The sequence below is a fragment of the Ictalurus punctatus genome, chromosome 9 (genome assembly GCF_001660625.3).
Source record: "Ictalurus punctatus breed USDA103 chromosome 9, Coco_2.0, whole genome shotgun sequence".
Lineage (NCBI taxonomy): Eukaryota > Metazoa > Chordata > Actinopteri > Siluriformes > Ictaluridae > Ictalurus > Ictalurus punctatus.
The window spans coordinates 27,840,456-27,863,813 of NC_030424.2; the positions used below are offsets into that span (position 1 = coordinate 27,840,456).

Genomic DNA, 23,358 nt, shown 5'->3' on the forward strand with positions numbered 1-23,358 from the left:
TAATATTTTTTTGTAAAAAGGTTATAGGGCCGAGGTATATAATAGTATAAGTATATTTTTCTGCACAACAATATTGAATCTCTCACGGCTCAATAAGTGCAGTTCACTTTTATTCCTCAAGGCGGGAATGTTTGGTAAACAATGATGATGTAATGTGTCAATCATAATGACCCCAGACATAAAAGAAACAGTACAAATTTTGGCATCGTTCAGCGATTTACTGCAGAACAAGTTTTTAATCAAATATTAGCGTCGTTTGATGGTGGATCTGATGAGGAAGCTGTCAGCGAACAAAATATTGATCTTGATGATTATGACTACGATAGTAGCCTATTGAGAGTAACATGCCAATGATCCAGACCCCAAATATGAGCCAGATGCTGAATTTACAGGAGGAAGCATAGAAGGTGCCACATTTATCTGGAAAATATTAATAATATCATAATATTACTTGATAAAGTCCAGGGGCGTAACCTGGCCTGGGCATTGGGGGCTGTAGCAGGTTTTATGATAAATCCAACTTTTTCTGATCATGTCATACAAGTTACCACAGCGTCCATAAAACAGAACTTAATTGAGCTGAAAAAAAATGCACGGAGAAGAATCTAGGCTCAGCCCCGGATGATTAACAGTCCAGCTAACGCCCCTGTTTTTAGCCATGAAAATCTAACATGATGAAATTTCTTGAATTATGAAATATTAAATATTTAATAATGTTAATTTTGTTATGGTGACTGAAATGATTGAATGAAAATGCTACAATACTGTCACTATTGAAATAGGTGTGTAATTTTAACAGTGTATTTTTTTTGACAAATAAAATGTCAAAATATAATGAAATATGCTGTATTTGATTATTTTGTAATTGTTAATAAAATATTAGGACAGTTTTATACTATTGGGGCAGTTTAGAGATCCATCCACGTTAGATATAGACTCTGGGTCGCTAACAACCTGAATATGTAATAACGATGGGTGAAACATGTATGTTTCATGTATATTTTCAAACAAAATAAAAACAAACAGGATGATTTTGGACAGTGTGTTCCAGCAGCATCATCAAAACCCCAAATCTGGGGTTTTGATAAAATCCATTAGAAGATTGGTGTGCTATCTCTGCAGATGCCCAACATCATACTTCTGTACAGTAGGTCCCAAACATTTTTTGCCAGCTGAACTCCTTAAACTCCTTAAACAGTGCATATGAAAAGAAGTAACATAAATAACTAATAAACTAAGGCATATTCACTTCACACCCCTGTGTTACCACATGTGCCCGCCTGATGGAGCTAAAACACGACAAAGCGATTTGGACGTCGCTGGTGACGTCAGGTGTGCGACGCTCAGGTAAATCGCGGTGAATGGAAACCAGACACTTTTAATATGGCGGGAAACAGCAGCTCTGTATTTATATTAGGATCCGGATCTAAATCTGTAATTACTGTTTTCATTCCCCCCCCAGTTTTAGTCAACAGAGCAGATTCAAACACTGCTATAGAGGTAAGGTGGTTTACATGAACATGTGTAATGCAAAAAGTGGAGGAAAATAAAGAAAAACCTTTGATGCACCAACATGCCATCTAACATTTAGAGATAATTTGACTGTGGAGGCAGCAAATTTTTTGTTTGTTTGTTTTGTTTTGTTTACAATATATCTTGTCAAACCTCTTGGACACAGATATATTGAGACAGCATATAACCAAGTATCAAATTTTAAGATGGTAAGTTTAATTGAAATTCTCAAATGTAGTAGTAATAGCTTGTATAATATAATGTGCAATACCATTGTGGTTTTTGTTTTGTTCATCAGATGACTGGGATGAAATTCCTGCTGATTTAAGAGACTTACATACGCATTTTCATACTACCCCCAGAGCATATTTCCTGTAAGAGCATGATAATCTGCTTTCACTTTTGGAGTATAAATTCTGATCATAACCAGCTGCAACAGAAACAGCACAGACATCACCATGAGCACTCGTCCTAGCTTAAAGTACATTTGGTAAGCAATTTGGACACTTCATAATTTTCTACACTACAATTGTATTTTTTGTTATTTTGGTGTCCGCTACAAACCTTGGCTTTTACTGTTCCATTTGCAAGGTTTAATGGGTGTTTTTACAGAACTGGAAAATTGCATTGAATGAAAATGCTTTACATTGAATGACTGAATGAAAATACCCTATCTGTGTTGTTAGCAGGAGACATTGGAGGTTATTTGCCTACATATATTTTAAAATATATTTTTCATAAAATATTTTATCTGGCTGAAAATGATATGAAAGCTCTAGAAACATCTAGATCCAAAAGTGATCAATTGTCATTAATTACAAGGCTAGAAGCATCTTAAAACTTACATGAATTTAATTGTAGACTCATTAATTTAACAGAGGATGTACATTAAGTTTGAGCTTCTCCTGTAAAGGTTTAGTTTAGCTCCAGAATTCGGAATTTAATGTGTGATTTAAAGATATAACTGCAGGAACTGAATGATTGAGTATATGTTTTATAAACAGTATAAGAAAAGCATTAATGACATGTGCACTGATTGACATGATGTTTTTTCAACCTCACATTTATAAATAAAAATGTTATGTTTCTATAACAAAGACAAGGTATACAGTAGCACAGGATCCACATGCATTAGGTTAAATTAGATCCAGGCAAACAGAAAATTATACATCTGGCATACATTAATAATTAATAACACTCAGTGCAATCGAAGGCAGTAATCCAAAATTACAGCAGTTGTTCAATACACATAGTAAGTAAGTAAAATTTATTTATATAGCACGTTTCACACAGCAAAGCTGACCAAAGTACTGCACAGAGTAAGGAAAATAACATAGAAATAGAATTAGACCAAATAAAAATAGACAATGGAAAATAGAAACAATTGATAAAAAATTTGTTTAAACAATTAAAAATTTTATCAAAAAGCCTGGCAGAAGAGATAAGTTTTAAGCCTATTTTTAAAAGTGGTAATAGAAAAGCAAACATGAACAAAGCTCAAGCTCAAAGCTCATGAGTCCTTGTTTCCTCGCTCCTATGTCCCCCAGCCCGTGATCCAGAAATTGGTTGACACTAGAGAGACAGGATATTCCATTAGACTTGCTTTGATTCCTCTCTCCTCACATTTCATCCATGCATCCTTCCCTGACACCCTAATGGAGTGGAGCTAAGATATAAGGAAAGGCAGTGAGGAAAAGAAATGAGGATGCACAAATAAGAAATGAGAAGCAGCTGGAAACCTAGAAACTCACAGAACCCTCCCAGAATCCCATTCAACCTATGAGGGGCAGGTTGACATGGCTCAGTAGAGCTGAAAAGTCTTGGGAAATGGGAGCTGGGTTAGAGGGTGCGGGGCAGGTAGGCATGGATCAGTAGAGCTGAAGAGTCTTCTGAAATGGGAGCTGGGTTAGAGGGTGCTGAGGACTGTTGGTCAATACAAGTTGTAAGATCTGGGTCAGCAGCTGCTCATCTTGCTGTATAGGTGCTCCTTGCATGGCCAGTGCTGTTGTGTGTCTTCCCATTGTGGTCCCTTGATTGGATGGTGATCTCTAGTGAGTTTTGCTCTGCTGGCTCCTTCTTGATGGAGTGTTGCTGTAAGGGTTAGGGACCCTGGATAGGAATTGAACCCTGGTAATGGTGGTGATGACCCAACAACTTAACCACTGCTCCATAAGATAGGTGGGACTAAATTGCAGAGAAACTCTAGCAAATCAGGGGCAGGTGAAAACAGTAACAAAGGTTTACAGGTCAAGTGAAAAAGAGAAAACAGGTAGAATGTCCCATCTAGTGATGAAAGTCTTTATAGTCCAAAATCCTAACATCTCTCATCTGGCTTTGCTGAAACACATAGCTGTATGTCATCAGCATAACAATGGAAGCTAACACTATGTTTACAGATAATTGTATCCTATTTTTACAGATAATGTTTTAAATAAATAAGACCTGAGCAAGGAGAGAGCCATTTTCTTAACGCCAACAACATTTTCTAGTCTATCTATGAGAATATTCAATGGTATCTATGGGATCAATGGTATCAAAGGTCAACCAACACAAGCAAGGAGATACAACCCTGATCAGAGACCAGAAATAGTTCGTTTCTTACTGTCTTTAATTTATTTATTCATTTTCATATGGTTCATTTACGTATGATTCATTTACATGTGATTCATTTTCATGAGATTCATATTCATGAGATTCATATTCAAGTGATACATTTTCATGTGATTCATTTACGTATGATTCATTTACGTATGATTCATTTACATGTGATTCATTTACTAATTTGCTTCTCTTTAAATCCAGTTTTAGACTGTGATATTACAAAGGTCTTTCCAGATTATTACTTGCTACCCTGTATGAGATAACCCCAGTAAAATTGCCTGAATTCTATAATATAATTTGTGCACCATGTTAGGTTTAAATTCTCTAAAAAAAGATTCGCAATTAAATAACATTACACCCTTCAAAGCATTGGCATGTTCTGCTTACTCTCACAATCCTCCAAGCACCCACCCACCCAAAGTCTTCATAAACAAATGAGACAACATTTCTTACTTTAACCAGCACTGACTCAGTACAGTGATGAAACCTTGAATTACCTTGTTTTCAAATTTTGATAAGGCTAGTAAAACCAGGAAGTCACAATTGTAGGTCTCGGGTGAACTGTTTGTCTGGGGCATAAGTGAGGCATTAAAAAGTTTATCTTATCTGTAGGTGAGGTCTGCCTGGATCGTCCGTAGTATTGTAACTATTTGTAGATGCATGTGTGCTGTCTCCTTCTGATCCACTTGTCTACAGAATGTTCCCCAGTCCAACAAAGCATGGGTTGTTGATCTCCACAGAAACACTGGAAAGGTGAGTCCAATGGATGAGAAGGTGAGGCAGATGCCTCGTCATGTTGGTTATTAGAACAGCAAGAATTTAAGATTCTTCCTATGTGCTGATTTTTTTCAATTGTATATGGAATGCTTTAAAGATGTGTGTCCTTAATTGCACCCTTCTGGCAGATACATTATCCTCTCGTGTACCATTATATTTAAACACTACTTTAAAGGTCTTGGCAGTTTACATTACATTAGGAAGTTTTTTCTCAGGGTATTAGTAGACAGGCCTTGGAGAAGCAGTCTATTATTACCAGGGCTGAGGTGTAACCTTGGTAGTTCAGTTTTATACAACTAGGTATGATGAGTATAGTTTGATTTGAATAGGATAGGTTCTGGTGCTTTCTTTTTATTGAAGTAAGTTAAAGTACTAATGATGTCGGAAAAATTAAGTACAAACCTACAATAGTAGCGAGCCAGCTCGAAGAACTGGCCCTTTAAGTCTCCCACAGCACCTACATTAATAGTCAGTCAGCCCCACATGTGAAACTGCACACATACATTAACATAAGCGAATCAAATCAAAAACCTTTGGTGCTGTGAGGTGGAAATGATACCCGCTGGACTAACATGCCATCTAAGTTTTAAAGATAATAGAGATGATTTGACAATGATTTTACTTCATATTACTTATCAAATTTTTTGGACAGATGTATTGAGACAGCATACTGTATAACCAAGTATATAATTAAGTTGGTAATTTTTTATGAAATTCTCTAATATAGTATTAATCTAGCTTGTAAAATCTAATGTGCAATACCATTAGGGTAATGTGTTTATTTTTTCCTTTGACTATCAGATAACTGAAATGAAACTTCTGCTGAGGCTCGAAGACTGTTGGGTTATTTAAAATATATATGCTTGCTGGAAAAACAGGAGTGGCTACATGATTTTTAATAGATTTTTAATTATAAAGCATGTTAATAATGCACAAATAAATTAGTGTTGGGATTCAAAATGCATTTTGGTGTGATTTAGCAGGTTTGATACTCTGTTTCAGTTTATTTGTTATTTGTTATTCTAATATTTTGAGATACTGGATTTTTATTTCCATGAGCCATAATCATCAAGATTAAAATAAAAAAGGTTTGAAATATTTCACTTTATGTGTAATGAATCTAGAATATATGAAAGTTCCACTTTTTGAATCAAATTATGGAAAAAAAGTAACTTTTTCAAGATATTAATTTTTTTGGAGATGCACCTGTGTGCGTGTGTGTGTGTGTGTATGTGTGTGTGTGTGTCTGTACTCTGCTCCCACAAGTTCTAGCAAGAGTTCGCCAAGATGATCTACGTCTGCTGCTAGTAGCACCTTATTGGCCAGCCCGAGTATGGTTCTCAGAGACCTTATCCCTGCTAGACAGCACTCCTTCAGAGATTCCCCTCTGCAGGGATCTACTGTCTCAAGCCAGACGGCTGATTTATCACCCTTGGCCAGAACTATGGAAACTATGGGTCTGGTTCCTGAGGGGCACCGGCTCATAGATTCTGGTCTCAGCTGAGGTTGCAGAGACCATGTAGAATGCTAGAGCACCATCCACGACGAAATTGTATGTGCTCAAGTGGCAACTTTTTGTCTTGTGGTGCGAGGAACGTCAACTATACCCAGTGAACTGCAGAATAGCTACAGCCCTGGAGTTCTTGCTAGGATGTTTCTCAGTGAGGTGGGCTCCTCCTACAATCAGGGTTTACGTGGCTGCCATTTCGGCCAGTTATGCCCCTATTGATGGAGCCTTTGTTGAGCAATATCCTCTATCTTCGAGGGATATGCGTTGTGTCAGGTGGCTGAGGCACATCTGCAGACCACACGTACCTTCCTGGGACCTTTCTGTGGTCCTGGAAGGTGTGTCAGGTGCTGCACTTGAGCATTTGAGTCAGCCTCTGAGAAGCTTCTGACTCTAAAGGTAGCTCTTCTGCTGGCCCTGACCTCTCTCAAGTGAGTAGGAGATCTACAAGCTCTCTCTGTTGCCCCTTCCTGCCTTGACTTTACCCCTGGATGAGCCAAGGCCATCCTGTATCCTAGGCTGGATTATATTCCTAAAGTGTTTATATCTGCTGTCCAGTCAGTAGTGCTGCAGGCTTTCTGCCTTCCTCTGTTCCTCATACTGGAACAAGGGAAATTGCACCGACTGTGTCCAGTAAGGGTTCTCTGTACTTACGTCCACCACTCCGGCAAAAGGCATAAGTCGGAGCAGCTCCTGGTCGGCTTTGGCGGCAACAGCGCATCTCTAATTGGATAGTGGAATCTATCTCTATCGCTTATGAGGCATGCAGTCTCACTACACCTCTGGGCATAAGGGCTCATTCCATTGAGGGGGTCTCCTTCTCGAAGGCTTTGTCCAAAGGGCTATCCTTACAGGATGTGTGTGCTGCGGCGGGGTGGTCTACGCCACACACACTCATTCGATTTTACAGCCTGGATATACATTCCGGCCCAGGCTTGAGTTCTTGCAGTGACACTCGGGCTCAGATCTTTTTGAACAGGCTGTACCCTCAGTATGACAGTGTGGGTATTCTCATTCCCACAACGTTCAGCTAATGAAACATGAAGTTCCGTTTGAAAGGGAACGTCTGGGTTGCGCAAGTAACCCTATTCCCTGAGAAGGGAACAAGATGTTGCGTAGCTTTGTCATACTCTGGCATGCCTGTGAATTGCATCTTCACTTCAGATAATAGAGGCTGATGGCACGGTTCACAGGTGTCATTTATATATTTACATTTACATTTATTCATTTAGCAGACACGTTTTTCATAAAAGATCCATTAATTGAGTTCCAGAATAAGCACAGTGTGTAGAGTAGAGGTGTAAGTGCCAGAGTAAGTTTTTTTTTTTTTAGTGGTTGGATAGGTGTTCACGGAAGAGGTGGGTCTTTAGGTTTCGCAAGTTTCTTGAAGATGGTGACAGATTCTGCGGTCCGGGTTGAGGTTGGAAGTTCATTCCACCACTGAGGGTCAGTTAGTTCTAAGCTTCTTGAAAGGGACCTTGAGCCATGCTGAGTAGGTACTACTAAGCGTCGGTCATTGATTGATCGCCAATTGCATGAGGGAACATATGCCTTCGGGAGAGAGTTGAGGTAGGAGGGTGCTGTTCCAGACAAAGGTCTTGTAGGTGAGCATCAAGGCCTTGAATTTGTTGCGGGCGGCTACAGGAAGCCAGTGGAGGGAGAGGAAGAGAGGTGTGACATGGGTTCTCTTGGGCTAGTTGAAGATGAGGCATGCTGTTGCATTATGAATCCTTTGAAGGGGTTTGATGGAGCTGGCTGGGAGGCACGAGAGTAGTGAGTTGCAGTAGTCCAGTTTTGAGATAACAAGAGCCTGGACTAGTAGTTGTGTAGCCCATTCGGTGTGGTAGGGTCTGATTTTCTTGCTGTTATACAGGATGAACCTACAGGACCGTGCACTTGTTGAGATGTGGTCTGTAAAGGACAAGCTGTCATCAAGAATCACCCCAAGGTCCCTGGCCTTCCTGGTTGGCTTGAATGTGGTCGAGCCGAGCTCTACAGTGAGGTCGTGGTTGATTTGAGGGAGATGCTGGGATAACGAGAAGCTCAAATTTTGCCAGGTTGAGCTTAAGGTGGTGTTCCCTCATCCAGACCGAGATGTCCGACAGACAAGCAGAGATCCGTGCAGAGACGGATGGCTCATCAGGCTGGAAGGGCAAATAGAGCTGGGTGTCATCAGCATAGCAATGGTATGAGAAGTCATGAGACTCAATCACCTGCCCCAGAGATGTAGTGTAGATAGGAAAGAGCAGTGGACCCAGAACTGACCCCTGCGGAATGCCAGTTGTGAGTTGCTGAGTTTCAGAAATACCTCCCCTTCACAATATCTTGAAGGATCTGTCTGAGAGATAGGATTCCATCCAGCGCAGAACCATTCCGGTGATGCCCAAGCTGGAGAGAGTTGACAGGAGGATCTGATTATTCACAGTGTTGAAAGCAGCAGAGAGGTCGAGTAGGATGAGGACAGATGATATAGAGGTATATATCACACGACGTGCTTAATTTCCATGTCACCTGATCACGGCAGGCCTATAAATAGGCATGTTTTACACAAGCTTCAGATACCAGTCACGCGCGAGGACGCTTCCCACAGCATTCAGCTAACGCAATGTCTCGTTCTCTTCCCAGGGAATAGGGTTGCATGTGTAATTGCACTGATGTTTTCAGTGGAAGTTCATGATTAGAAATAGGAGAAGTATTTCCTCAGCAGTGATCCAGGTGCATTCCTCCAGATGGTACTCCTCCCACTGTAAGAGGTACAGCATGCATAATCCCTCTCCTTTAGATTCAAGTAGTCTTATGAGGTATGCTGGTTTGCTGTCTATTTAACACAGTTTTAAATTAAATTTAGTTGTATTTACAGTATATAGTTCTTTTAACAATGGACATTTTCTCAAAGCAGTTTTACAGAAGTCCAGATATAGATTTAAATTTCCCTAATGAGGAAAACTGACATTAGGAACCAGAATCAAAAGGGAATCCATCCTCTTCTGGGTGACAACAGATAGTGAGATTATGAGTCATTGCCCATCTACAGGTGTGTGCTTCAGTATGAGCCTCAATGTCATTTTAACTTTAAGTGTGAAGTGTGTGGGAGGGATGGGGGTAAAATTCAATAGTAGTATTTTATAATCAATGCAACATTTTACTGGGAACCAATGCAGTGTGAATAAGATAGGGGTGATGTGGCGCAATCTTCTGGTTCTAGTAAGGACTAGTTGGACTAGTAGGACTGGTTGCTGAATTCTGGACTAACCGGAACGACTGTCTTAAATTTTTTGGACTGTGTTACAGTCTTCAGATTTGAAATGAGTGTATATTTTCAAAAATAAACAAAATTAAAGTAAAACATCAAATAATGTATTTTCAATATAGTACAGGGTGAATTTGATTTTCACGTCTCTTTTTTTTTTCTCATTTTCCATACTGTCCCAACATTTGTATTCACAAATATATGTCTCTATTTGTACAAATCGTTGCACATTCATTTAATTCTGAATTTCGCAGACACAAATTATAAGACATTTATTTGTGGATAGTAAGATGCATTTGCAACATTTATCAAGTTCATGTATAGATGTGCATGCCTTTGTTAATCATTTTGAGACTAATTCCATCCCATAGTCTCTCCTGTCTATATCCATGCTGTCGTTCACTGAAACACACAGCAGCACCATGCCTCTGCTTCCACAGCACGTTACTTTTATTAGCACTAAAAAAAATCTTTGATCAGGAACACATGATATGGTAGTGTTGTTTTCTTATCCTCTTATTTGTGTTAAAGTTTTGAAGCGTAATTAAATGAAACAGTGTAATGTCCGATTAATGTCATATTTATTATGCCAGTAGTCACAGAAATAGTTTTAGTAATATAAGGCAGTTATAATATTAGTGTCCAAGACTGGACAGATCCCCACTGTGTACCTGGCCCAGAACCACCCATGCCCATAAAACTGAAAATCAGTGAGACTTAACTGGTGTTTCACATGTGGCTTTACTAAATGTATTCAAGTGTATATTGAATATGTATTTTTTCATTTATTATTATTTTAACTAAGTATGCTATGAATACATTTAGGACAGTGTACTCAAAGACTACATTCTACATAACCTTGAATTAAACATGCACATTTGGTTGGTGATAAGACTGTATTTGAAATCAGAGGTATAACTTCAATGATATTATGAAATAGCTTCAAATTTAACATTAAACATTATATACTACATCACTGTTAAAGTCTCTCATTGGTCAGAATGTGTGGATTCATTTTATATAACATCAGTAAAGGATTTTGTAGGGTTTATAATAACATGCTTGTTCTATTTAATGTGCTATAGATTCTATAGTAGCAGCTAAATCTCAGGGACTTGTATGGTCTAATTTAATCCAAGGCTATAAATAAATGGATTAAAAATGTATTGTTACTTAACAAGCTAAAATGTGTAACTGGTGAAATGGTAATGTTTTCTGTAAGGGGAGGTTTGTTTAACATTTATGAAAGGAGTCTCCAGTGTCAGCACTTTGCAGCAGTTAGTAGGTTTTCTGCCACATGAACGTCTTCATGACAGAGGTGTTCACACTTTCAGGTTCTTACTTTCATGACATTTTGTCTTATAAACTTTGAAAAACAATATAAAAAACGATTCTGATAACAAATTGGGAAATACAATACTGGGATGTTTGCGTGTCATTATGCAAAAGTTTCCAATGGAGAAAAAAAACGTGAATTTTCATGAGATAGAAATGAAAAAATGCTTTAAAAAAAAAAAGAGAAAATGCTACAAGCGTTTGGAGCAATTGTAAGAAGTATTGTAATATTGTAAACATGGGTGGCATGTTGGTGCACCAGGTAGTGTTGTCACCTTAAAGCTCCAGGTTCCCTGGTTTGATCCAACTACAAGCTCCCTGGTTGATCCAGGGTGTATTCTTGCCTGCCGTCCAGGATAAGCTCTGGATCCACTGTAACCCTGACGAGGATCAAGTGCTCACTGAAGATGAATGAATGAATGCGGATTTTGTCTTTGATTTGTACATTTGTAATTATAAAATCATTATATTTCATAATGTAAAGCAGGTTTTGAAAATGAAAACAGAAATCTGTTAAATTCCATGAGGTGGAATCTGGTCAGGTAACCTCTGGCAGCATTCTTTTGCAACTTTAAAATACAATTAATCATTGTAAAGCGCTGTTGTTTCTAAGAGTGATGAGATGACACTCAGTAGATGTACCTGTACCCATATGATTGGACATTCCACTAATTAACTTCATGACTAGTTTGATCTGAAATGAGATGAACTTTATATTTTGTGAAACTGAAACATCCTGCTGCTGACAGGGTTCTTAAATATTAATAAAATAATTCAAAATGCTTTGGTGTGATTTTTAGCTTCAGTTATTGATCCATCCATCCATCCATCTTCAACCGCTTACTCCATTTCAGGGTCACGGGGGAGCCTGGAGCCTATCCCAGGGAGCATCGGGCACAAGGCATGGTACACCCTGGACAGGGTTCAGTTATTGATATATATATATATATATATATATATATATATATATATATATATATATATATATATATATATATATATATATAAACCAATAGATGTGACAGGGAAATAAATTTGCTGGTCCAAATAGTTTTTTAAATGATTTGGTAAAGTTGTAAGCAAGTTGTAAACTGTCATGGGCATTGTGAGTTTTAATTAAATCATTTGTTAGCCCTAAGCAAGAAGTTAAATCTCCAAACAATATGGATCTTCATACATCTTCTGAGTCTGGTGCATTATACAGAAGACCCAGCTATGTATCTAGGTTCATTTAACTGAAACACTAAAGAACACCTAAACCTGTCATATTCAAAGAAAAGGCTCTCATTAGTCTACTATATGCCTTCAATATTACATGAGACAATATTGACAAAATATCACAGCTTATGCTACATAAAAAAAAAAAGTATCACCATTTATGAAGAGGACACAGAGTCTATCATTGATATACAACAACTAGAAACTCAGGACTCATTTTATTGCTCAGGTGAATCTTTAATGGAAAAGGGTCTGGTTCCACAAAAGCCCTGTCCAGTTAGTTTGGAAAAACATTTGTATATTTCAAGAGCTCCTGAGTTTTGTAAATGTATGTGTAAGATGACTGACTAATGTAATCTTTAACTGATTGGCTTCAAATCTTGGACAAAAGAAACGCTGCATTAAAAAAAAAGCAGGAAGAGCTTATATGTGTTTTTACTAGTCAAAAAGTTGCAGTGGCTGAGCTGCATTACTTGAATATTTAGCCTATGGCATGTTTAAGAGGCACTGTATAATTATCAGTTTGCTATTTTTAGCGCTCTGTGAGCTCTACCTTTTATGGAGTTTGTGGGCATCGCTAAATGTAAATGTACCTGTTCTATGAACACGCTTGGTATGTTACTGAGTCAATGCAATGTCTCAGTTTCTGTTTTCATTTCCCCTCAGTGAAACTGCATCTACCTCCATTGAAAGCCCTGACTCATCATGCCATGTGACTATCCCTCTGGGGTATCAAAACTTTTGTGAAGTGTTCAGCAAAATGAAAGTCTTTGGCCTGCTTCCTCACTGGACCTACGACTGAAGCACTGACCTCATTCCTGGGACCATGACCCCTCACAGTCACATTTACCCCCTCTCCGTCATTGAAAGTCAAGCCATGCAGGACTACATCACCCTAGCTCAGGGGTACATCCATCCCTCCACATCACCAGCATCTGCCAGCTTCTTCTTTGTGGAAAAGAAAGGAAGCGGTCTCAGGCCCTGATTATTGAGGGCTAAACCAAATCACTACCAAATATTGCTACCCATTACCTTTAGTCCCATCGGCCCTCAAACAGCTCAGAGAAGCCTGAATCTTCACGAAATTAGACAAGTGCAGTACCTATAATCTCATCCACATCTGAGAAAGGGATGAGTGGAAAGTGGCCTTTAGTACAACCTCTGGAATTACGAGTACTAGTGTATGAGACATGCTGGGTCTCGTACATTTATGATTACTGGTATTCAAAATGTATGCCTACATTGTTGACATTTTGATTTACTCTTCATTCCAAGAAATTCATGTTATCCATGTGAAACAAGTGTTTCAGAGACTCATGGACAATCACCTATATGTCAAAGCAGAAAAGTATGAATTCCATGTTGAATATAAAATTTTTCCCACTTATTTTCTTATTTTAAGAAAAAAAATATTTGAGAATCTTAGAAAAATTCAATTCTGTTTGTAGAAATGTTTTTTTTTTTATATATATTTTTCTTTACCTTTCCCTGTTTTGAATTGTCTTGGCACATCATGTTCTAACACACAAAGAAAACAGAAAGTAATTTCCAAGAAATCATACTATCCCCAGAAGAAGGTGTTTCTCACATGCATTACCTGTAAGAGCAAGTTAATCTGCTTTCACTTTGGGGTTATAAATTCTGATCATAACCATGTGCACAGACATCACCCTGAGCACCTGTCCCAGCTGGGAGTACATTTGGTAAGCAAATATAACACTTCATAATTTTCTACACTACACGTTTATTTTTGTCCTTATTTTGTTATCAGCTATAAACATTTGATTTTACTGTTCCATCTACAAGGTTTAATGGGTGTTTTACAGAACATACACGTCTGTGTTTTTTGCAAGAAAAGAGAGGAAATAAAAATATATGAGATTTTGTGTCGGAGACATTGGAGGTTATTTGCCTACATATTTTTTAAAAGATATTTTTCTTAGCTTGTTCAGGAACCTGGTCTGATAATGAAATTATATTATGGTAATTGCTGGTGGGGAGGGGAAGATCCCACCTCCCACATTGTCCAGTTCCCAAAGCTGTGCAATCTGTCTCCGATGGGGTCTACTATTGTGTCTGTTTTCAGTGGAAGTTTATGATTAGAAGTATTCTATATGAGGAGTAGTATATGAAGAGTAGTATTGCCTCAGCAGTGATCCAGGTGCATTCCTCTGTATGGTACCCCTCCCAGTGTATGACTTACAGCATGCATAAACCCTGTCCTTTAGAGTCGAGTAGTCTCAGGAGGTATACTGGTCTGCTGTCTATTTAATCCAATTTTTAAGTATATTTATGTAGTTCTTTTAACAATGGGCATTTTCACAAAGCAGTTTTACAGAAGTCCAGATATAGATTTAAATTCCCCTAATGAGGAAAACAGCTGACATAAGGAAGAAATCTTTAGAGGAACCAGACTCAAAAGGGAACCCATCCTCTTCTGGGTGACACCATATAGTGAGATTATGAGCCATTACTCATCCACAGGTGTGTACTGTGGAGATAAGCAGTGTTAAGTGTGGAAGGATCTTGGGTGGATGGGGGTAAAATAGAATAGTAGAATTTTATAATCAATGCAACATTTTACTGGGAGCAAATGCAGTGTGCATAAGATCGGGGTGATGTAGTCAAATCTTCTGGTTCTAGTAAGGACTCTGGTTGCCACATTCTGGACTAATCAGAGCTTGTTTCTCCACCTGCTGGAACATCCAGACAGCAAGGCATTACAACAATCCAAACTAGAGGGGACAAAAGCATAAACTAGACCCTGTGTCCAGAAGGAGTGGAGGCTAAGCTCTGGGTTTCTGCCCCTGTAATATATAATAGACAGGTTTTAGCAATCAACCATGGAATGTGAGCAATTGTATATGATGAAGGCTGATTTAGTCTCTAGGCTACTGGGTTAACTTGTTTTAAACTTTTGAAGGACCAATGAATCCAGTCTCAATTTTAGGTCTCAGTTGAATGGCTAGACCATTTGTCTGGGACATAAGTGAGGCAATAAAAAGGTTTATCCTATTTGTAGGTGAGGTCTGTGGCACAGCTTTGCTTGGTTACCCAAGATGGCCATCTTTGTGTCATGGCACACAACAAATTTTGGTTATACAGCTGTTTACAGAAACCTCAATATCTCGGCGCCGCATGTTTCAAGCTCCTTGGAACAAAAACTAATCTCTAAAACAAACTACAAGGTACATGTACATATATAAACATTTCACACATTCTTGTTCCTTAATCTTAGAACTTAAGTCCAAATGTACAGTAATGCTCAAGATTGCTCACATTGTTCCACATTTAGGGTACATCTATAATGGGAAGGGTTTGAGGTTTAGCCTTAATTGTTTTGAGGTTACCTAGGTAAGTATAGTGTGCTTGCAGAACATTTCAGTTTTGAGATTTCTCTTTTTTTTTTTTCATGTGGGTGAGAAAGTGCCATTTAAAAAATTCCCCTACGTTTTGGGTTGAATATCTCTGGTGGGGGACCAGATACGAACCTGAAATTTTCACAGAAATAAGTCCTCTATAGTAGCAACCTCTAAAGTTAAAATTTTGAGTTTGAGATTACACTGGTTACAGAGCTAGGGCTATTGGAAATCTGGGGGAAAGCATACTTTATTCATGCATTTTGAGAAATGAACAAATGTAGTATAAGCATAAAAAATAATAAAATGAACAGTAGTTCACAGTAATTATGATTGGTATTCAATAGCTTATGCTTGTCAATGAGGTCTAAAATATTATTACATATAATACTGGCAGCAGTAAACATGAACTATCACAGGGGTTTTCAAATCTGCAGACTTCAGCTCAAACCTCCAAACTCTGCTAGTAATCCTGAGGACCTTGGTTAGCTTGTTCAGGTGTGTTTATCCAAATATGGAATTACATTGTTCAGTTGGGTGTTTTACAAATGTACAGTGACATAAACAGAGCTGTGGTGGTGTTTCTCCTATTATAATAGCAGTAAGTGACTTCTATTTCGAAATGTCACACTAAATAGTGTAACGCTTTAGCTCTCCTTCAGGGGGTCAGCTTTTTTTTTAATTTTCCCAGACAATGTATGATTCACGCACTGATTACACACCTTTACATAACATTTAATGCATCAAATCATGTTCTGTATTTCTCCAGGTATTTCTGAAAATCTGTAATTACCAACAAACCTATGGTGAAGAAACACAGATGAAAGTATGAACTACACACTAGCATTTTAGAGTATTAAATGTTTGTTCAAATATTTATGCATGTTTTATTTTTTTTATTTTTTTATTTTTTAAACAATTTCATACTATGCTAATATACTTTGATAATTAATACTTTGTAACTGCAAGCCAACTACCTGTGTCTAATTAAACATGTTTCCTTTAGTAAAAGACTGTGGCTCAGGATCCGCACAAATGGAGTTAAAGCAGCTCAAAGGTGAGTAAATACTGACGTGGTCACAATAATGTATGAAAAGGGAAAAAGAGAAACTTCTTCTAAATTTAGTTTTGGAGAAGTAAACAAATGGAATATGCATGGTATATGCACCTTATATATATATATATATATATATATATATATATATATATATATATATATATATATATATATATATATATATATAATTTGGGTTTGATAATAGCTCATGTACTTTGTCATGGGACACTAGCTCATGTACTTTGTCTTTTTTAGGTTATTAAGAATTGACTGCCAAGTAAAATTAAGTTAAAATGACTGTTTATGAAGTTGAAATAAAAGTGGAATTACATTGATTTATAATTCCATTATCTTTTTATTCATGTTACAAACATGATCAGAATAGTATATCTGAATTAAAACATGAAACATACATAATGTGTACAATAAATAGGTAGACCTGAGTATTTAGAATACCCATATAATTACATCTAAAACTAAAATAATAGTTGGAATATAGATTATTTGCCACCAAGTGAATTTCTCTTCAAGTATGCTAACAAATAACATATAATCACATATCACATATACACTAGACTACTTTTCTCCAAGAACTTAGATTGTCCTATTGTAAATACAATAGTGGACATCTCTGATTAATATATTGACATTATATTATATCAAAAGTAAACAGTACATCTCTCTAAATATACATTAGTAAGTTTATCATAAACCTGGCAGCATATTTGAATGAACTTGACAAATTTACTGGATTTGAGGACAGAATCTTACTTTGTTGAGATCTCTACTGAAATTCAAGAAGAAATGTATTTGAGGCTTTTGTCTCAGGAGAAAAAGAGATGCAGGAGAATTAGGGATAGTTCACTGTTTCATTTCCATTTGGTCTCATTGCTGTCTAAATTAGATTGTAGAGATAATAAGGAGATTTGAATTAAGAGTTTTTTTCTAGGGTGGGGCATAGCTTCTAAATTAATAGTGATATTGATATAAAATGATCTCTACTTTCAGATGATTTGCGTGCATTTATTAAAACACTGGGACTTGAAAAGTACTACCCAAACAAGCTGACTCAGAGGTCTTTGCTGGAGATCAACAGTGCCAGTGTATCTGATGAAGAGGTTCACTCACTACAAGCCTTACCATGGGCTTTCCTACGCAAATTACTGATGGCTAATTCAAATTCAAGATCTTTATGTGTACCTGGTGAAAATAAAGAAACAGATGACATGTTTGCTGAGCAGAGCTGTGATGCTACTCCAAATCTTCTAGATCTCCACACTGCCCTCTTTGTCTGTGCAGACAGTTTCCTTCAGCAACAAATAGCACTTAAAATGTCAATGTGTCAGTTTGCAATACCATTTCTGTTACCTCCTGGAGTACATGATCAAAGCACTCTTATGTTATGGGCTCTTAGAGGTATCCTGAAAGAATGGCGTCCACATTCAATGTCAGAATCTAAAGGGTTTGTTGAGGACAGTGTTGTTCATGCAAAAATTCCCTTGATATCGTTTGTGAGGCTAAGCAACTGCAGCTTGTCCAAGTCACAGGTTTTGAACCAAGTGCTCAACAAGTCACAGCAGCACCATGACTTCTTTTCACATCGAGAAATGATTGGAGGATCTGCTCGAAGGGTAATCAGTAATGGGATGGTTGAAATCTGCTGGATTCTGCCATGTGGAAACAATAGTATCGATGTATTTCCGGAACCAGTGGCTATTGCTAATTTAAGAGGAGATGCTTTCACTTTTGTAACACACTTCAGTTTCCTTACTCAGGTGTCAACAGCTGTCTTTGTGTTCCTAGACAGTGTTGACAAAAATGAGCAAAGGTTGTTTGCCTCTTTACAAGGAATGAAAACCAATATCTTTCTTGTGGTTAATACTCAGCCAAATATGAACCAGAATGTGAAGTCTTCTATCAAAGCAGCAGTTGATACTCTGCAATTGGAAAAAAATAACATCATTGTGAAAAGCCAAACATTGAATATGGCTAATTTCTCAAATATGATCAGTTCTGCCATTAACAAAGTGCTAAGTGAGAATCACAGATCATCAATCACAGAAATTGAGAGTATGAAGAAAATTGCTCAGGAATTAGGTCTTTGCATTGATGAATGTGAAAACAGAGCCTGTGGATCAGCAGAGGAAAAAGCAGAGAAAATCATGAAAAGTATTGGAGTTCGTCAAATAGTGGAATATAAAAAGACACGGCTGCCACTGCAAGGTGAAAATTGGAAAAGACTGGCTCAGATAGAAAAAGAGCAATGCCGATTACAACACTCAGGAGGGTTGACTTTGGAGGAGTATAAGGTCCAACTTCAAAAAAACAAAGATGAAATTTGGAAGAAACAAAGCAACTATAAAGTGACAGAAACAATGGACATCTTAATAAAGGCACTATCAACCTCTGATGACATTGAGCGAGCCTTTTTTCTCAGATGGCTGGGACTAAAGCTGGACATACGATCGTGCAAAGACATGTCAAACCTACAGAAAGAATATACAAAGTGTGAACAACAAAAGGACAGAGATGGTATAGTTCGAATAGACCAGGAGCTTCTTGATTGTTCTCTTGGAATAGAGCACTACATGAGAGAAATGGGACAAATCTATGAGGTTGCTTCATTTGGTTCAACTAAAAAGTCTGACAGAATTAGCAGTCTCCCTACTCTGGCTGCCAAAATGCTTCTGGCTGGTTTTCCTCTTGAACTACTTGATGGAGATGCATCAAATATCCCAGAGAAATGGGTGAGTGATGTTCTCATGGAGCTTCACAGGATGGTTGGCCAGAAGAGCCGTTTGCTGGTTATCACTGTGTTAGGGGTTCAGAGTACGGGTAAATCAACACTACTCAACACTATGTTTGGAGTTCAGTTTGCAGTGGGCAGTGGTCGATGCACACGTGGAGCATTCATGATTTTCCTTCCTGTGGGCAAAGACTTGAAGGAGGAGTTATGTTGTGACTTTGTCCTTCTGATTGATACAGAGGGTTTGAAATCACCAGCACTGGCACAACTGGATGACAGTTATGAACATGACAATGAGTTGGCCACATTTGTGATTGGTCTGAGTGATGTAACCATCATTAATGTAGCAATGGAGAATTCCACAGAGATGAAGGACATCTTACAGATAGCAGTTCATGCTTTTTTACGGATGAAGGAAGTTGGTAAAAAAACAGTCTGCCACTTTGTCCACCAAAATGTTGCTGGTGTATCTGCATATGACAAAAACATGACAGACCGAAAAAAGCTCCTGGACCAACTAAATGAGATGACAGTGATTGCAGCTGAAATGGAAAAGCAGCCTAATGTGAAGAAATTCACAGATGTATTGGATTATGATGTGGAAAAGAATAACTGGTATATACCAGGCCTATGGCATGGCACACCACCAATGGCACCAGTTAATACAGGCTACAGTGTAGCTGTGTTGGATTTTAAGAAAAAACTCTTGGAGATGCTTAAAGCAAGAAAAGATGAACAACCCTCCCAGATCCCAGAGTTCCTGCAGTGGATTAGTAGCTTGTGGAGGGCAGTGAAGTTTGAGAACTTCATCTTTAGTTTCAGAAACACTCTTGTGGCCCATGCCTATGATAACCTTTGCAGAGAGTTTTCTGAATGGGAGTGGTCTTTCAGAAGACATATCCTCGCTTTGTTTGCTAGTGCAGAAGTTCAAATATCTAACACTGAAAGCAGCAGTATTGATGAGGTTGTTGAGGCACTTCAAAATAATTCACATAGGGAGATTGCAGTTCAAACAAAACAAATTACTGAGAAATTGAAAGTCTACTACAAAAAGAAAGATTGTAATGTGCATTTAGTGATAAAGTACAAAGCTGATTTTACCTATAGTATTAAATCTCTGGAGACTGAAATGAAGCATGAAGTGAGAAAGAAATTAGAAGCTGCTGCTGAGAAGAGGAGAAACAAGGAGAAAGTAGAAGAGATACAAAATAATCAAGCTGCTATGATTGAGTGTCAAGTTCGGCAGTTAATGCAGAATTACAAAGATCGAAACGATGCAGTGTCTGATGATGACCTCACAGATGATTTTGAGAGAATGTGGAATAGAGAAGTGGCAAACATCACTGGTCTAAAAGAAAAGGATGTTCCTGCTGATGTTTTGAAGCAACTGCGAGCAAGTTTAGGAAATCGCCAAGTCATGGAGGATTTGCAGAACGTTAAGAGTTTGTCACAATTTGGGCAAGAAGATTTCAAGGCCAAGAGAAGACATTTAAACTTGGGGGGAAAAATTGAAAAAGTAAGAAATATTCTTATGAAAAAAAGTCTAAAACAAGACCTACAGATTGTTGCAGTTGATGTCATTAACAGTTGTAGAAGGATGATTGAACAGTTCACACAATCCAAAAGTGATTACCAAGAGACATTTACAAAAGATGTGCTTGATAAAATTGATGAACACCTTAATAAAGCAGGCTCCAAATTCAATACCATATTTGAATTTGACCTGAAATTGCACATTTGTGGCATTGCCTCTCGGAAATTCCTTGAGATGCACAGGAAGTATAACACTGAGCAAGATCCATTAAATCATGTACAGAAATTTAAGAGGCAGTATCTCTCTGATTTTATTGATTTGTACAGAAAGAGGGACCAGTGCCAGAGGAAAGCACAAGACTTCACTCAGCTCTGTCTCAAACCAGCAGTGACTGAGTACATTGACCAGTCCCTCGGACCTGACATTGTTGATGCAGTTTTGGAGTATAAGTCTACTGAGTATAGTTCACGAACGCTGTTTCAGTACACCATCCTGAAGGAACTACTGGAAAACTCTAACTTTGACGATTTTACAAACTACATTTTGTATTATAAGAATTATGTAAGAAAATGGATATATAACAAAACCATTGAATGCTTCTCCAATGGCATATGTTTACAAAAATTAAAAAAGAAGAAGCTAGACATTATAATTAAAAAGATCACGGAAGCAGTGGAAACTTGTAAGCTGGAAGCCAATGGGTCTCCTTTGCCCAATAATGCAGAAGGTACCACAATTCTGGTCCAGAACCTATGCAAAGCTTTGAGCGATGCCATCTCAATATCCATGAGTACAGTGGAGAGGGTCCTGTTTCAGAACACAAGCTGTTGTGAACCATTCACCAAAAGTCTCTATGAATGTATTGATGACCTGAAACAGCAAATATCAAAGGAGATATCAGGGTCAAATGATATAATTGAAACACTGAAAAATGTGGCAGTAAAACCCCAAGACGAGCTTTTCAAGAGGGTGTTTGGTTGTGGAGTGCAGTGTCCATTTTGCAGAACACCATGTGAGGCAGGAGGAAAGGAACATCAGCTACACTTTGCAGCTGTGCACAGACCAAAAGGACTTAGTGCCTACAGTAAAATAGTGACTAATATTCTTTCTGAAGATATTTGTACATCTAGTGTACATGGCAATGGGGGATTTCTAAATCATGAAACAAATTTCGAACCTCATCCATACAACGACTACCAGACCTACTACCCAGACTGGCATATTGCACCTGACATGTCTATACAGGCCTCAGATTACTGGAAGTATGTGCTGGTGACATTCAATACGCAATTTGCTGAAATGTATGAATCACATCCAGCTGTGTATCCAGATGAATGGAAGACAATCACTAAAGATCAGGCTTTTATTAGCCTGAAGAGTGTGTTTAATATTCAATAATGGATGAACAGCAAATTACCTCTGCGATTTGTGAAGTGGACAACTCTTCACTCACAGTTCCATCACTAATGTTATCGCTCAGGTGAATCAGGAACTGGAGCACTAGTTATGTCTGACAACTGAGCTTCTTCTGACTTACTATTATCTAAATATAGAATCAATTTTACTAAAAGTGATTTTCGGGGATTTAAATGGTTTCTTTTAAACATCATATCTGTATGTCTACAATGATAAACATTTTTTAAAAGTGTAGGTAGGATTGTTATAACATTTTGGTGATTGGATTATTTCTGTATTTGTGATGTTAATACAAATGTTACAATTATGTTTATTAATCACTTGGTTACAATTGTTACAAATCTTTATTATAAATGTTACAGTTATGTTTATTAATTACTTTCTGAAATTAAAATGAATGCGTTATTCAGAACATATTGTATGAATGTATGAGTATATTCATAAACTGAATAAACAATTCATACCATAAATATATCAATCTGTCAATACAAATTAGTTGCAAGGACAAATTTTATTCAGTGTGATTTACAAATAAACGAATGCATAATACAATAAACGAATAATTTCTCATATTAATTCAATTTAACACTTCTATAATCATACATACATATGAGCCAATGCACTGAATGGGTGCCATTTCTGTCCCCAGTACATTATGTATATAAATATGTATAAAAATTAACTGAAAAAAACGTTTTATCAAGCAAGTTTAGTGGTAAGCACACTCGCCCACCGTCCCACCATGGCCCTGTGTGTGTGGAGTTTGCATGTTCTGCCCGTGCTGCGGGGGTTTCCTCCGGGTACTCTGGTTTCCTCCCCCAGTCCAAAGACATGCATGGTAGGCTGATTGGCGTGTCCAAAGTGTCCGTAGTGTATGAATGGTTGTGTGAATGTGTATGTGGTTCTGGTGTAACTTGCCTTGTGCCCGATGCTCCCTGGTATAGGCTCCAGGTTCCCCGTGACCCTGAAAAGGATAAGCGGTATAGAAGATGGATGGATGGATGAATAGAACTACCTAGAACACTGATAAAAATTTGTTACCTGTC

The 23,358-nt window shown here is 37.8% G+C and overlaps 1 protein-coding gene across 2 annotated transcripts; it reads left to right on the forward strand.

The window, feature by feature from the left end:
* Positions 1 to 1,859: 1,859 nt before the first annotated feature.
* On the forward strand, positions 1,860 to 22,724 carry LOC108270226 (up-regulator of cell proliferation). Of its 2 annotated transcripts, XM_017476684.3 has the most exons (6): positions 1,860 to 2,002; positions 4,726 to 4,866; positions 12,867 to 13,903; positions 16,329 to 16,385; positions 16,566 to 16,616; positions 17,625 to 22,724. In XM_017476684.3, the coding sequence occupies exons 5-6, from the start codon at positions 16,595 to 16,597 to the stop codon at positions 22,292 to 22,294; spliced, it is 4,692 nt and encodes a 1,563-aa protein (XP_017332173.2). In that variant the 5' UTR covers positions 1,860 to 2,002; positions 4,726 to 4,866; positions 12,867 to 13,903; positions 16,329 to 16,385; positions 16,566 to 16,594; the 3' UTR covers positions 22,295 to 22,724. The 2 variants fall into 2 exon arrangements, with proteins under 2 accessions (XP_017332173.2, XP_017332170.2); XM_017476681.3 differs by lacking the exon at positions 4,726 to 4,866 and having other exon boundaries at positions 1,894 to 2,002.
* The last annotated feature ends 634 nt before the right edge of the window (positions 22,725 to 23,358 follow it).